The sequence below is a fragment of the Leishmania mexicana genome, chromosome 29, assembly GCF_000234665.1.
Source record: "Leishmania mexicana MHOM/GT/2001/U1103 complete genome, chromosome 29".
Lineage (NCBI taxonomy): Eukaryota > Euglenozoa > Kinetoplastea > Trypanosomatida > Trypanosomatidae > Leishmania > Leishmania mexicana.
This window is the reverse complement of record NC_018333.1, coordinates 575383-590311: the sequence shown is the minus strand read 5'-3', so window position 1 is coordinate 590311 and position 14929 is coordinate 575383. Positions and strand designations below refer to the sequence as shown.

The 14929-nt window shown below is 58.1% G+C and overlaps 6 protein-coding genes across 6 annotated transcripts; all 6 read right to left on the bottom strand.

Moving 5' to 3' along the window:
- Positions 1 to 264: 264 nt before the first annotated feature.
- LMXM_29_1760 (conserved hypothetical protein) lies at positions 265 to 6036 on the bottom strand (the record flags this gene model as incomplete). The annotated part of the gene is made up of 1 exon (XM_003877271.1): positions 265 to 6036. One exon carries the CDS (start codon positions 6034 to 6036, stop codon positions 265 to 267), a length of 5772 nt encoding a protein of 1923 aa, XP_003877320.1.
- A 797-nt stretch (positions 6037 to 6833) lies between these two features.
- Positions 6834 to 7331, bottom strand: LMXM_29_1750 (hypothetical protein, unknown function; the record flags this gene model as incomplete). The annotated part of the gene is made up of 1 exon (XM_003877270.1): positions 6834 to 7331. One exon carries the CDS (start codon positions 7329 to 7331, stop codon positions 6834 to 6836), a length of 498 nt encoding a protein of 165 aa, XP_003877319.1.
- A 725-nt stretch (positions 7332 to 8056) lies between these two features.
- LMXM_29_1740 (hypothetical protein, unknown function) lies at positions 8057 to 8995 on the bottom strand (the record flags this gene model as incomplete). The annotated part of the gene is made up of 1 exon (XM_003877269.1): positions 8057 to 8995. One exon carries the CDS (start codon positions 8993 to 8995, stop codon positions 8057 to 8059), a length of 939 nt encoding a protein of 312 aa, XP_003877318.1.
- An 864-nt stretch (positions 8996 to 9859) lies between these two features.
- LMXM_29_1730 (conserved hypothetical protein) lies at positions 9860 to 11053 on the bottom strand (the record flags this gene model as incomplete). The annotated part of the gene is made up of 1 exon (XM_003877268.1): positions 9860 to 11053. The coding sequence occupies one exon, from the start codon at positions 11051 to 11053 to the stop codon at positions 9860 to 9862; it is 1194 nt and encodes a 397-aa protein (XP_003877317.1).
- A 567-nt stretch (positions 11054 to 11620) lies between these two features.
- LMXM_29_1720 (conserved hypothetical protein) lies at positions 11621 to 11992 on the bottom strand (the record flags this gene model as incomplete). Its single annotated transcript, XM_003877267.1, has 1 exon — positions 11621 to 11992. One exon carries the CDS (start codon positions 11990 to 11992, stop codon positions 11621 to 11623), a length of 372 nt encoding a protein of 123 aa, XP_003877316.1.
- Positions 11993 to 13916: 1924 nt separating this feature from the next.
- LMXM_29_1710 (putative small GTP-binding protein Rab28) lies at positions 13917 to 14624 on the bottom strand (the record flags this gene model as incomplete). Its single annotated transcript, XM_003877266.1, has 1 exon — positions 13917 to 14624. The coding sequence occupies one exon, from the start codon at positions 14622 to 14624 to the stop codon at positions 13917 to 13919; it is 708 nt and encodes a 235-aa protein (XP_003877315.1).
- Between the last annotated feature and the right edge of the window lie 305 nt (positions 14625 to 14929).

The following is a 14929-nucleotide window of genomic DNA, read 5'->3' as shown; positions in this document are numbered from 1 at the left end:
AACTGCAAGAGCGGATGCAGAGTGCACCGATTTCGCGGGAGGGCAAAGAGGTGTAGTGACAGCGAGGCCAGAATGGCGCAGGCAGGGGAAGGGGGCGTAAGGAGCAGAGGCACGCATGCGCGCAAGAACGGAGGAGGAACCTGTAGCGTAGTGCGCAGCCACGCTGCACCTACCACGGAGCGCGGCAGCCGGCACAAAAGCTTATGCCAGTCTAAAAGCAGAAGAGAAGGCGAGGATGCTGGAGAGAGCAACAAATGAAAGGAACTATGACAGATGCTGGATCACTGCCGGCAGCTGGAAGCTCGTAGGCTTGGCGGTGTCCTCCTCAACCTTGCGCTCAAGCTTTCGCTTGATGTACAGCCGGAATGCCTCCGAGCAGCGATTGAAATGCACGCGAAATGCTTCCTCATGAGTGCTCGGTGGTACATCCTTCAGGAAGGAGTAGAGCTCATCGATTCCGCTGCTCGAAGTGACGTGGTTGCGGATGTGGGCAAAGATCTCCGTCAGGTCCTTCTTGACGTCTCTCGGGGACGCTGCCGGCGCATCTGCTTGACTGGAAGATGCGGGCCCGTTTAGCACACCCTGCGGCGTCACCTTGGACGGAGTAACTACTATGGACGACTGTGCTGTAGCGCTTTCTGGTGCACCCTGACCGGCGGCACCGGCAGCCGGTAGCTCTGAATGCGCTTTCAGGGGGGCGCGCACCGAACACGCCGGTGCGGACGGCGAAAAAGAGCCGTCACACGGGGCGCCAGGAGTGGCCACTGTCGTTGTGTTGAGGAAGGATGCCGGAGTTTCGTTGGGGTCAGCGTGGTGACTCACGCGCTTCTTTCGCCGCGACGGCGTGACAGTGCTTTTGCTTGGAGTGACCGAGGCAGTGGCAGCGGCAGTACTAGTAACACTAGTGGAAGCAGCGATATTGTTCGGCGGCGTTCGCGGGGAGCAGGTCTTTTCTTTTGCGGGAAGAGGGGCCGGCGACTGGCTCGCTCGCTGTTCGTGTCGGCTCTCCTCGATCGCCTGCTCCTCATTCTGCCCTCTTTCCTTTGCGGTCTTGTTGCGCAACTCGAGGCAGGCGCGAATAAAGTGCGTGACGAGATTCTGCGGCCCTACCAGCGTCTCGGCTGTGGCCAGGAGCGATACCCCGAGCCGCTTTGTCGTTGTCTGTAAGACTGTCTTCACCGTCCGGATCGGCAAGTCGTCCAAGCTTCGAAACGCACTTGGCGGGTGCTGCAGCAAGTACCTGTGGCAGCATAGAATGATGGTCTCAGCGCTCACCTTGATCAAGTCTACTCTCATCACGCATTTCACTGTCACCTGAATGAACTTCAGATCGGCCTTCTGGCCAGTGGAAAGGTAGATGGTGGAGTAGGTGGTCAGTCGGGACAGCAGCGCGGTGAACACGTCGTTAGCCGGGCAACCCTCCAGCAGTTTCAGTGTCGCAACGTTCAAGGCCTTGATGACCAGCTCGTGCAGCGAGAACTTCTCCGACAGCAGGCAGTCAAAAAAGGCACCCATCATGCGAAACAGCAGCTGACTATGAAAGCGCATCGCGCAGCGCGGGGTCACGAACATTGCGGCCAGGCACTCGATCAACGCTTGAGCCAAGTCACTGTCAAAGCTCTGCGTGTTCTCGTACAAACGCTCCACCATCACCTGGGCCATCTCAGGAGTGCCGCAGTCGACGCCGGAGTGTAGGTGGCGGCAAAATTCTTTGCACATCGCCAGTGCAACGTCGGAGGTGGCCGACCGCAGCCCGACAAGGATCTCACGTATTGTGTACAGTCCCTCGTTGTCGTCGGCGAAGGGCGAGATGTCGGTGGACGTGGTCGGGGTCCGCAACGTGTTCGACGGCGGCGACACCTTTGTTGGCACGGTCGCCTTCGACACGGCAGACGGACGACTAGGGTGCGCCGAGGTTCCAGCGGCCGGCCCATTGGAGGATGACGGCATTGGCGTCGCTTCTCCGCCTTCACACGCAGCGGTCGAGGGTGCCGACGGCGGCGGTGATGACGGCGCCGCTGTGATACTTGCAGCCTCCTTCTGCACTAGTCGAGTTTTCGGCGCAAGTTCCAGTATCGGTGTGCCGGCACGGTTACCGTTCTGTCGCATGGTGTTGATAGCTGAACGCGCATCGCATGGGATGTGAGCAGCTGACAGGCGACGCGGTGTCGTGGAGCCGCCGTTGGCCACGCGTGGGGTGGCAGGGCTGCTTGCCCGCGGCATAGCCCGTCGCGGTGTCGTGCGGCGACTCTCTTCGTTGTCAAAAAGGCTGTTTGTGACTGTGGAGAAAGGCTGAACAGTCTTCGCGGTTGACGGCAGCTGATCCTGCTGGCCCTCTGGCCGCCCCTCTTGCGCTTGGCGTCGCCGTTGCTCAATCTGGCGCTCCACTGCCGGCATCACCGCCTGCTGTTCCGCTTGCTTGAGCTGCTGCACGCTATGCATGACTGCATCTTCACCGACAACGCCTAACATCCAGCCCAGCACCCGCTCCGCGACCAGACGGACGTCAAGCAGGCGGTCCATAATGGAGGCTATCACAGCCGGCGTGAGCAGCTGCATTCCGACGCGCGGCAGCGTCGCATCCGCCGGGAGCTGCTCGAATCCACTCACCATCATCTCCAGAACGTTCTGCCGACACAAGTTTGAGTCCGATGACAACGGCCGCTGTAGTAGTGGTAGGAGAGATTCGAGGCCCACAACGTTCATGGCGAAGAACGCCACATTGCGCGCCTCTTCACGCAAGGCAGCCTTCTGGTCTCCTAGCATTGCCAGCACGCCGGGGGTCAGCTGCCGCAGCGCGGCACGACACTCCTCTGGCCCGGCGGCATTGACTACTACGGGAATAAAGCGCAGCACATCCACGATGATGTTCTTGTTGGCCTCCTCGAAGCGACCTTGCAGAGCCTTGAGCAGCGCGGCGGCGCAGTGGCCTGGAAGCGGTCGCGGTGCTTCTGCCACAAACGCTTCGGCGCGTCGGACACCATTCAGTCGATCACGCCAGTCCTCGCCGGAGGTGATCTCGTACAGGATGGGGCGGAGACCTCCTGGCGGCGCCGCGCTGACAGAGCAGCTGTTGCTTGGCAATGGCCTCGAGCTGGTACGCCCGTTGGTAAGGCGTACTGCCACCCCTGTGCCGCCAGAAGAGGACGTGCGATAGTGAAAGTCTGGAGGTACCTCAGCGTCACTAAGCGAGCGTCGGTGCACTGATGGGCAGCTCGGTGACGACTGTGCCAGGACACTCGCGCGCGTGCCGGGCCCAGATGACTGGCTCACCGCGCGCGCTCGCTTCTGGGTAGGAGACGGCGGCGTCGGCGCAGCCGCACCAAGGGCGGGTGCACCAGCGGGGAGAGCTACTGAGGCTCTTGTCGGCGCTAAGGACCCAGTAATCGTGGCCACGCCCTCCAAACGGTTCAGCTCTCGCTCGTACAGGGAAGGCAGCGGCGGCTGCAGTGACGCCACGCACCTCTCCACCGCTGCGGCCGACGCCTGCGGTGAACGATGCAGTGCCACGAGGAGCAACGCCGCCTCCTGACGCACGCCGGCGTTGTTGACGTCGGAGCACACCGTCTTCACAAAATGTAGCACCCCTCTGGCATCCACTGCATCTCCGCCAGCCTCCTCACTGTCTGGTTGATGCTGCACCGCCTCCCGTACGTACTCGCACACCTCCTGCAGCAACTTTGGTGTTTTGATCATAGCTGTCGTGTCCAACATGTGGCGCACCACAAAGCGCTGGCCAAGTTTTCGGGCAATAAGGTCGCACACCTCGCGCACCAAAGGCTTGTTCTTGGGCTCTGCAAGGCGTGATGTGAAGCCAGACACAATGGCGTAGCCAGCTGCCATGGTCAACGTCACGGCCTTCGCCAGAGCCACCTGGAAGACCTGCGTGATGAGGGTGAAAACTTGAAAAGTCGGCTCGCGAAAGGAGGGGTGTGCTCGGATATACACTACTAAGCAGTCCATAGCACGTGTCGTCTGCGCCGGTGTCCACTGCTGCACCATTACGAAGAGCTTGCTCATGCCCTCCTGCCGCCGCGCCCACTCGCGCGAGCGCACCATATCAAGCACCGCGTTATTACCCTTCAGCATCCCCAATATCATCGTCAGAGACTCCATCTTCGACGGGAGCAGCGACTCCAGGGCAATGGAGTCGTCCGCGGTAGTTCTGGCGCTGCTCTGTTCAGCACCGCTGCCGCGCGTGGCAGCAACACTACTCCCTGTAACAGACGGCCGCTCCGTGCCGGACGCATGCGAGAGGGCAGACTTGCGCAGCAGCGACGAGGTTCGAGGTGGCTCCAGGACCAGCGTCCCGCGTGGTTCTGTATTGCCCTCAGCACCGTCCTCCCTGGCAAAAGCAGAGAGACGCCGTGCGACAACCGTCGTGCATGGTGCGGATGTGATGCGCGTTTGTGACGGTGGCGCCAGCACTGCCGTCGCCGCGGACGAGTCCTCAACACGAGGTATCTTTTTGGCAGGTGAGTTGAATGGGGTCGTGCCGGTAGTGCCGCCGCTCTGTGAGATAGAGAGGTCCGAGGCCTGCCGCGAGGCGACAGAGCGCGGTCCCACAGTCGGCGCGCCGCGAGCGACTGCGGCGGCCATGTTATGACGCTGGTTGTCATCTAAGTGTTCCAGGATACTCTTGTACTGAGCCTCACCAAAGGCTCGGATAAGTCTGTCAAGCAGCACATACGCCACATCGCGAATCGACGCCTTCTCGTCGTTGACGGCGCGCGCCAGCATCGCTATTGAACGCCCCAGCTTGACATAGCGGCTGCAATCGCCGAGGGTGTCCACCATACGGATGAGATAGTTCAGCAGGACCGTGCGCTGCGTTGGGTTCTTGCTCTGCAGCGCCTGGTCAAAATCGTCGTTGCACTGATCCATCGAGATGCAGTTGAAGCAGATCAAGTCCTCTAACGTCTTCATGACATGGAGCTGCACGCTCACCTTCTTGTCCTTCATTTTGCCTAGCAATGATGCAACAAAAAGCCTGGCGTGAGGCCCAAAGTCGCTGCGCAGCCCGCGGGCACAATCCTGCACCATTTTGAAGCCAAGCAGCATCAGTGGCGCCTGTGGGTCAACTAGGTATTCCTTCATCATGCTTGCAAGCTCGTGGTAGTTGTCCTTTGCACGGAATCGAGGCGCAGCTAGGAGAGGCACAAGATGCTCGTTCACGTACTCAACGCGGCTCTGCCACGTTGTCTCCTTGTCTAGCGCGACGCGGAAAAATTTTTTGGGAAGGCGCGGTATAATCAGAGACTCCTCTAGAAGCTCGAAGCCGGCATCGTCAACCACAGCAGCGGCATCCTCACCAGTGAGAGATCCTATTGGCTTGGCCGCTGCAAGAGAGTTCTTACCGCCCTTCCCGTCGCTACTCGATCCTTCAGCGCCTTTAATCATCTTTGGGGGCCTCTCGCCCACCTTTAGACTCTCGAACTGCTTCTGAAGCTCTTGTAGCTGAACCTCTCGTAAGTCTGTGAGGAAGCCCCTGATGTTAGCGCCGATGTACCGATAGCACTGGCAGCACAATGCAATTGCCTCTTTCCGAACTTGAGCGTTCGCATCGTTGAACAGCGGCTGCATAGCCTTCAGAATTTCTTTGAGGGGAAAGTGTTGCACCCCGTAGTCGGAGACCAGCGACGTCGCTGTTTGCGCTGCAGCTAGCCTATTCTTCGGTGCCTTATGCGCTAATGCAGGGAGAAGGGCAGCAAACACGGCCGCCCCGCTACCCGCCTCTACAAGCGCAAAAATAAACTGCTGGCTCAACTGCACAGCTTTCGGCCGTCCAGTGATGCCTTTCTCCACCACGATGGGAAGTGTTCCTTCAGCGAGCTGACTGCGCTCCGCGTCATTGCACTCGGTGAGAACAATCACAAGCGCCTCGATTGCAGCCTCCTGGACAGCCGCATTGCCTTCATTAGCAATGTACTTGATGCTGTCGAGAAGAAGCTTCTTGTACTTGATGGGATCCCCTTGCACTCTCTCGTAGCCATTCTTTCGTGCCTTCCAATGACTGTGCCGCAGCACTTCGCTCATCGAGCAGGAGCTGAAGTCTTCGGAAGCCCCTGAAGGTCTGCCTAACGACTTGGAACCTCTCCTGTCCCCAATACGTCGATCGTCTAGGCTCATCGTCTTGCTTGTAGACGAAAAGAAAGAGCAGTAGTACAGCCCAACTATGTCACTGCCAATGCACAATCTGCAAATCTGTGTTAAGCCGGCAATTGTAGCGGCAGCGGCAGAAAAAAGGAAGACAAAGGAAGTGAAACAGGTTGATGAGGGCCGCCAACAGAGCGGATGGAGCGACGCCAGCAACGAAGGATGAGCACGTTAGAAGAGAGGTGCTCTTAGAAAAGTGTAACCCGCGGCACTCGAGTTGGTCGGCATAGTCCAAAACGACTGGAGCGTCTGAGGGGGTGCCCCCTGTGGCAGTCCAGAAACACAGTTGGCGCCATGTGTGCGTCTCGCCTGGCTCTACCAGCTTTCTTGTTCAGCTCAGGAGACTTAGAACACAGCATGTGACCTCCACACAGAGTGAAACAGAAGAGAGCCAGAGAGGAAATCTTGCGCAGGAGTGTTTACCGACCGAAACACATCATTCGGACTTCGGGTGGATGGAAGGTTAAGAGAAACGTGAAAGCAGTTGTTGTTGTTCTTTCTTTGGTGCGCTGCACAAAAAGAAAAACATAACCAGACATGAGCAAAAGGGAAACGCCAAGAAAGAGCATATGTGCATTCCTCAGCCCTTCTTCAAGGAAGAAGAAGACAACGGAAAAGATAAGCGATAAATAGCTTGTGAACTGAAACGAGAAGAATCGACACCCTCTATGGCACACTCATTTGCTGCTCCGAGCAGCAAACTCCTTAAGCAGTGCTTTGACCTCTGCCTCAACATTGCCTACTTTCGCGACGTTCTTGCGCTCGTACACCTCAACGTAACGGTCATTACGATTTATGACGATGACGCCATCGCCGACGATCATCTGATTTTTTGACGGCACATATTCGGCAGTGTCAGTGAGCAAGGAAACATCCACTGAACGGGGAGTGGACACCAAGTCGGCGACAGACTCGTTGCTGTCAGGAATGGAGACAGAGGACCTCTTGATCCGACTTGGCTTCGAGGAGCGCTTGTTCGTACGGCTCAAGATGCGGTATAGCTTTCTGATAATGATGAAGTACATGGCCCATGCCCAGTACTTCCTTAAGAAGGCGATGAACTCAGTGAAAACAATCCGAGCCACCTGAGAGGGACTCCATTTTGCAAGATGGCTCCTAACTGCCGAGATGGCGGCTGGCACCTGGTCAGACACAATTTCAGAGTATAGTGACATAGTGACTGCAAGCGAACGACTGATGTGATGACGCAAGATGCGCCGGTGCGAACCTAAGGGGAGGAGGCACGAAGAAGAACTCACACTGGAGGAAAGAGCACGCAGGGAAGAGAGCGAGGGAGGAGAGTTAGAGCATACGCGAGATGAGAAGACGCTACATCCCAAGCTGTGGGCACCCGCAAATGCAGGGATTAAAATGGAAGCAACATAGTCACACAACCTTGTGAGCACCAAATACGATCAGGCTCAGGTGAAGCCCCAGAGGGGCAAACGAACCCATAATTATGGCAACCACTGCTCTTGGTTCGCTTCAGTAAAGAAACATGAATGTACATGTACATGCAAGGCAGAAGGAGAGCAAAATTGTAGCGACACGCTGTGTCCAAGAGGCTTTTCTTACGTGTTTCCGATGAAAGGCTGGAATCAGAAAGTCAGATCAGCAGCAATCTGCCATATAAAGGTACAAAGGGCGGTAGAATGATGGGACCAAGCAAAAGCAGGGCCAACGGTAGAAGTGCATAAACAGCCATGCGACACGCTTGAACAAAAGAGTAGGAACGCTTTCTGCTACATTCTCGCTTCTTTGGGGTTGATACTGGGGCCAGGAAGTCGCTTGCGCCCGATTCGGAGTCTACAGAGAGCTAACAAAGACACTGCAAAGGAAGAAAGCAGATGGTATAGGATGAAAGAATGTAAGCCACAGTATCTGCTCCGCTTTTTGTTGACTAGCGCGACTGCAGGTAAGCTCGGTAGAAAGAATTAAGGAGAACAAAGTAATCGATGACACAAATCCACTTGTTGAAGTCATCCTGAGTCGTCGCGATGAAACTGACATAGAATAGCTCAGGTGCAGAGCAGTGGAGCGTGAAGGCTCGCTTGCTCGTTTCTTCCCTCGTCTGGTTGCCGTTGCTGCACGTGATCGTGCCGGTCTTCTTCAGGTGCCGCTCACACTCAACTGGCTCCAATCCAAAAGAGAGGGATACGATAAACGAGAGTGGAATGTACCCATCGATAAGGGAAGGCTCCGTGGCGTTGAAAATGGTAACACTGGCCTCATCGCCGTGGATACTGTGCAAGAGACGCATCGCTGTGTCGCAGAGTAGTGGAGAGTTCGGCTTTTCATTGAAAACGTACAGGTGTGTGCCGGCTTGCAACGCCTCGAATGACCTCTGGACCTTTGTGGGCATTGGGGGTCGGTTCTTAACAGGGAAGGAAGGCCACACTGAAAGCACACACATGGCGCACGCTGCGATACTTTTGCCGTAGCCTTGCGCCTGCAGCTTGGACACAAACGACCCGTCCATGCGTCTGCCAGAGTTACCAGTGGGGATGGTCTGCTTCCCCTCCTTGTCATTGCTCATAACGAACAGATTGGAACACTGGGAGATACTTTCGTGGATGCGCAATTGCAGAGTTCGCTCAAGAAAGCGTTGCTCCTTCTTGGTCGCGTACACTACATGAGAGTATACAGCCCATACATCGAACGGGTCTTCTTGGTCGCGAGGGATGGTCACTATTTGTGTATCATCCGTGACGGAGACGTGCAATACCCTTGAGCAGCTGCGTTTTGCGGCTTCCTTCGGCACATCCGTGGCCTTCTCGGCACCGTTTCTCCACTTCGAACTGAGGCTGTTTTCCGGGGTAGCGCCCTTGGCGAAACTCATGATTGTCAGCGGTGCCTACCGCGCCTTGCGCAAAAGGCACGTTTGGTGACAGGGTGTGTAGGAGCGGCGACAAGCCTACAGGACTAGAAGTGTGCTTGCGCTATGAGCAGATAGGTTTGAGAGGAGGAGCGAGAAACAGAAGAGTTAAAGAAGAGGTGGAGTATTTGTGCTTGACGCGGCGCACTGATACATAACTATCAGAATACGTGATCCGAAGTTGGGGTGTCTCGCGCTCTTCCATTTCAAGATGCCAGGTTTGGGAGCATTATTACCGGCGAATGCGAAGACATCTCCGCTGGTTGTTTTCATTTCATCGTGCGCTGGCGGTGCGCGCGTGCGGCGGGTATCGTTGGTGTGGTGGCGGCTCTTGTGGGTTTGCCGTTGGGGTTCCTGCGCCGCGCTGGCTTTTTGGCCTCGGGTCAGGCCCCCGCGCGGGCTTCCGGCCCGGGCAGCGTTGGGGGGGGGGGCTGTTGGGGCTTGCGGCGGCGCCCACCGGCCCCCTGGGGGTGGCGGGAGAGGAGGAGGGGCCTCGGCTTTTGGCGAAAAGGGTTCGGGGGCGGGCGAGGTGGCTGGGAAAAGGGCCCGCGGTTGGGCGCCCCGAGGGGAAGGGGGGCGTTCGCGACGGACGCGGCGGCGCGGAACGGCGATGCGCGGGTTCGCTTGCTCGGCTCTCGCATTTTTTGTCCTTACCTGTTTATTTCGTCAGGGGAACGTGCGTCAAGGCAGTGGCATTGGAAACTACGAACATCAAAGGCCGTGGGGGAGTGGGGGGCGCCAAGCTTCACAACACCCGCTGCGCTTGTTCATTGGCAATGGCGCTCGCGGCGTTGTGCTGCTTCAGGCAAAGCCGTGCCCTACAGACGGCTAGCGCATTAGCGCAGAGTACGAGCGCAGCTCGAGGCGGATTTGGCCAATGACCTTTTCTTCCTCCTCGAGCTGACGTTCGACCACCAGCTTGTTTTTGCGGTCCGCCACCGTGCGGGTGCGTATGCGCTCGAGACGCTCGAGCTGCTTCGTCAGTTCGTCACGTTGCTGAGAGTGCTGGAGTAGCTGGGTCTCCAGCCGCCGCACTGCGGCCGCCTGCTCGTGCTGGGCCTGCTCCTGGGATGCGATAGTTTCGTGCGCTGCGGTGGCCCCCCGCTGACTGCGCAGCGTCTGTCGGCTAGAAGGCGGTGGCGCCGCGCCACCTGGCGCATTGCCTGTGTGCCCTGTAGGGGGCAACGCTGCTGTCATCATTGGCCCACCCTGCCGCTCATACGGCCCGCCGCGGGACGCAGCGTAAGCTGCTTGCGCCTGGTGCAACTTTTCCAGGGCGTGGAAGCTGCAGCTGCCGTCCACTGATGGCGCGTGTCGTGCCGTTGACCGGCTCAGCTCGAGGCTGCGCGAAAGCTCCAACGGCCTGTCGGATGCCATAAACTGCTCCATGGAGGTGTTGGGGTCGCGTCGCTGTGTTCGCGGTACCGCGGGGCGCGGGCCTTCAGGACTGCTGGAGATGTAAAGACTGCTCGTCTCGAGGGATGTGGCACCGCGATGGGGCGCGGCAGAGCTGGCACGTGTCATCATCAGCTCCAGCTCCTCCTCTAACGCCGACACCTTGCCCGCCAAGACGCGGTTGCGTTCCTGCTCTTGTTGCAGCTGCCGCTCGGCATTCTCTTTTCCAAAAGACAAGCTGCGCACGCGTGACTCCAGTTTGCTCTGCAGGGCCGTCAGCCGGTTGTTTTCTGCGTTGGCTGTCTTCAGTTCAGCGCAGAGCAGCTCAATATGCGCCTCGTACTCCAGATTTTCCCCTTGGCCGCTGCCGCTCCGCGAGCCGTACACTGTGGAAAGGGGTATCTCCGTACTGGCGCCGCACCCACTCTTCGCTGTCTCGCTTGTGCGACGCAACGCCGAAGTGAAGGCGGCCGTGGAAGGAGCGAAGGTGCGATGTGGCCGAGCGTCGGCAGCGTCGGCAGCGTCGGCAGCGGCGCCGCCGTTGTCATCGTCCGACACAATATCGGCGTAGCAGATATCATTGTCGTCGTCGTCGAACGGATCGTCGTAGTACTTCACAGAGAACATGTCTACTTCGGAAGAACCTGTGCGAGAAGGGACGCCAAAGTATATATAAAAAAGAGGCTGACACGGGCACGGCAGCGTGTAGCTCGGTGCGATTTCCCGCTCAGTTTTCGCCTGCTAGAGGGTCTGGTTGGGAGTGGGAGGGGGGACGTGCGTCGAACAGCGGCAACAGCTATAGGACTTGCGAGCACTCCGTTGGCTTGGTGCATGAAAGCTGTGAGGGCAGCAGAGAGCGGCACAGAGAGGGAGAGAGGTGTTCCGAGAGGTAGCAGGCTCGCGCACTCGAACTGGGGGTGCTTGTGCTACGATAGTACACAACCCTTTTGCCGACAAATCGTCACCCAGTGGAAGAGGGGGTGCCGCGATGCGGCTCTGCTGTGCGTGTGCCGGATGGAAATTACAGGTGTGTGCAGTGGGTGGCACGTTTGGCAGACACACACACACACAAAGCCAAGCATTCATCTGAGTGTACGTAGATTAGAGGAAGCAGTCATGCCAGCAACACGCGACCATGCCGGAAAGGCACTCGAGAATAGAAACCGAACACAGAAACACCGGCACCACAGCGCGCTACGTTGGCGGTGGCGGGAGATTGTAACGGGCGATCAGCATGTCAATGGAGTTCTGAATCATCTCGAGCTCGCCGCGCAGCTTGGCAGCTTCCGCCGCCTCCCGCTGCTCGTAGTCGTGGTAGTGGTGCCGAAATGGCTGCTCATCCACCCCGACACCGTAGCTTGGTAGTGGCAGACTTGGCGGCATCCATCTAGTGTACGAGCCAGTGCCAGTGTACGGCGACGGCGCGAAGAGTCCGGGGTAGTAGGCGCCGTAGGGCATTGGCAGCGGGTCGGTCTGCGTTCCTACCGTCGACACTGTCTGAGTTCCGCGGTCGACCACCATCACCTCTACCGCCTCGTACGCCGAGTCGCCGTTGAAACCCTGCATAGTCTTTTCAACCTCAGGCAGTTGACTGGAGCCGACCGCCGTGTTTGTTTGGGTGACCGCCTTCAGCGGTCGGGCCAGTGTGCCTATCGGAGAGCTGGCGTTGGTGCCGGTGAAGCTCCCACCAGATAGCACAGATGGTATCCCAGAGGACTGCGGCACGGGCTGACTGGAGGGCGGCGTTACGCCAAACAGGAAGCGGCTGCGGTCTGGCACTGCAGCGACGGGCCATGCGGGGCTGTTGGGCGACGCGCTTGATGATGTTGAAGACGTGGCCTTGACAACAGCATCCGCGCCGAGTAGACGCATCATTTTATCGCGGGTTTCCTCTTGCCTTCCATAGAGGCCGCCGTGCGGGTGATTCACTGGCCGCATCGTAGTCGGTGTGTGCGCCGAGACGGGACTGCCGGACACGGATGCGCCACCGCCGCTGTTGTGCGAGGCGCTGACCGCGCGCAACTCGTTGGGATGGCCACCACCTGAGATGCTAGGCGGATCGCCATCGCTGCTGGCAGCACGTTGCACCTGCTCGACATCGTCGCTGGACGAGCTATCCTCAAGCCACTGATCTAGAGTCTTCATTGCCACAGATAACGAGGTGCGTCTATGTGTGTGTGCCGCCGCGTCAGTGAGAAGACTACCCTGAGCAAGCCTGTTGGTGCGCCTTGCGAGACTCACTCGCCACGCGTGCCTACAGAAACGCCGGAGGAAGTGCGTCTACAGGTTACAGGCAGGCACGAGTAAAGTGAGTACTCTATGATACTCCTCGGCGAGGGCGCAGTCGTGCGACTTGATTTTTTTTCACGATGCAACAAGGCTAATGGTGCACCCGGGTTCTCTTCCCCGCGTACCGGCGCACGGAGAATGTGACGGGTGAGCCAGTGCCGCAGACGTGAGCTTGGAGGGAACAACAACAAAAAAAGACCGTAGACAGGAAAGCACACAAGACAACAGGAAAGAACGGAGAGAATAGTCCGCTGCAGCTGTTGCACAGACCCCTCCCCCATCTCCGGGATGGAATCGAGGGACGCGCTACATTCCTCATCTTGCTAACAGAAGGGGAAGGGGGGCGGCAGCAAATCGCATCGTCTTGGCGACACCGCTCGTCTTTCGCATCACTATGGCCGCTCTCAGCACATACGGGGAGGCGCGCGGCTGCAGCACCAGAAGGACGACGGAATGATTGGCTCTATCGCGTTTTCTTTTGACTACTGTATGCGTGCGTCAGTGTTCACTACATCTTTTAGATGCACATTGGTGACGCAGCATCCGACGACGGCCCGCACAGGCAATCCATGCGCTTGGGTGCGGTGGGGGGGAGGGGGGAAGGGTGGCGACGTGGTCAAGGGCGCATGTATCTCCTCTCCGTCTCTCCCCCTTCCTTCTCTCAAAAAGCGGCGTCGGTCAGCGCCAATGCAATCAACGCTGGCCACCACATCTCACACGACAGCGTACACACACACACGTCCCGCAAAGGCAATGAAGCAATGTGCAGAAAGAAAGGAAACATCGAAGTGGCGTGGGGAGCAGCAGAAAACAAATAAGAGGGGGTGAGAGGCCCCCACCCCCTCACCCCCCGCTCCTCCTCCTCCATCAAGCAACGCCCTCCGCTCAGGCGTTCCTATCCCTTTTTCTCCGCCTTACTCGCCGTCCATTTCACTGCTGCGATACAGTCTCTCTTGCTGTGCTTTGGGTTTTCCCCTCTTTTTGTTGTTGCTTTTCCTTCGCGGGTGCAGCGCTGCAAGATGCTGCTTATCCACGGCGACACCGCAAATAATAATAAAAAACAGAAAAGGAAGGTTGCCTTGTAACGTCGTCTCCTTGGTCGACGAGGGGTGGGAGTGGGGGGAGGGGGGCATGAGCGAGGTGTTGCGGCAAAGGCAGCTGGGGGCGAGGGAGAGCGAGAACGGGCGGCCTATCCCTCCCTTCACATCACCGCACAGTCGCCATTCTTTCGTTTTCCTTGTGAGTTGCTGGTTGCCTGCAGAACCAGCGCCCGCGGCGCCACCTGCCGCTCCTCTGGTCGACTCACCACATTTGCCGCAACGCGATCTGCCAAGTCCAAATCCTGCTGTTTCATCTCCACCCCCGCCAATGTTGCGGCGATGCGAGTGAACATGGCGTTCACCCGCTCTCCAGACTGCGCCGACACGGTGCAGTGCGGCATGTTGAAGTTCTTGCTAAAGGCGGCTTGATTTTCGTCTGTAACCTGCCGATTGGGCAGATCGACTTTATTTCCCACGAGTACCATCTTCGGCTTGTCCACGGCCGGCGCGTCTGCGAACACCTTGTCTACGCACTCCTTCCAGTCGCTAAGATCCTTGAAGGAGTTCAGGTCTGTGATGTCATATACGAGGCATACTGCGTGGCTGCCGTAGATGTAGTTCGCCAGCATTTTGCCTCCGATTTGCTGCCCGCCAATGTCCCACAGCTGCAGCGTCACAGGGGGGTAGCTGTGTGGCAGTTGTACCCTCCGCGAGTAGAAGTCCACACCGATGGTTTGCTTGTAGCTCTTCGTGAAGCCGCTATCGCAGAAGTGGCGGATGAGGGAAGTCTTGCCAACGGCACCGTTGCCCAGTACAACCACCTTGAACTGAATCGTCCCATCCTCGGAGGAATCGCTGCCGCTCTCCATTTGCGCGATGTGTCGGCTGCTGTAGAGAGAGAGCGAGCAAGCAAGATAAGTCGGCGCCACACACACACAAGTTGCCGCGTGTGTCTCTGTGTGTGTGTGTATGTGGGGGGGGGGTCTGCCGGTCCGCAGGGATGACGACGATGCGGACGTTCCGGTTTCTCTTGCGACACACGAAAAACAAAATACAGAAAGCCAAGAGTTGGTGGATAAGTGGGGGGGAGACAAAAATGAGGCTGCCTGGGGACTGGGGCACACTCCATGGCCCACTCGGTCGCTGCTGGTGCTTCCCTGCACTTTCCGTCCTC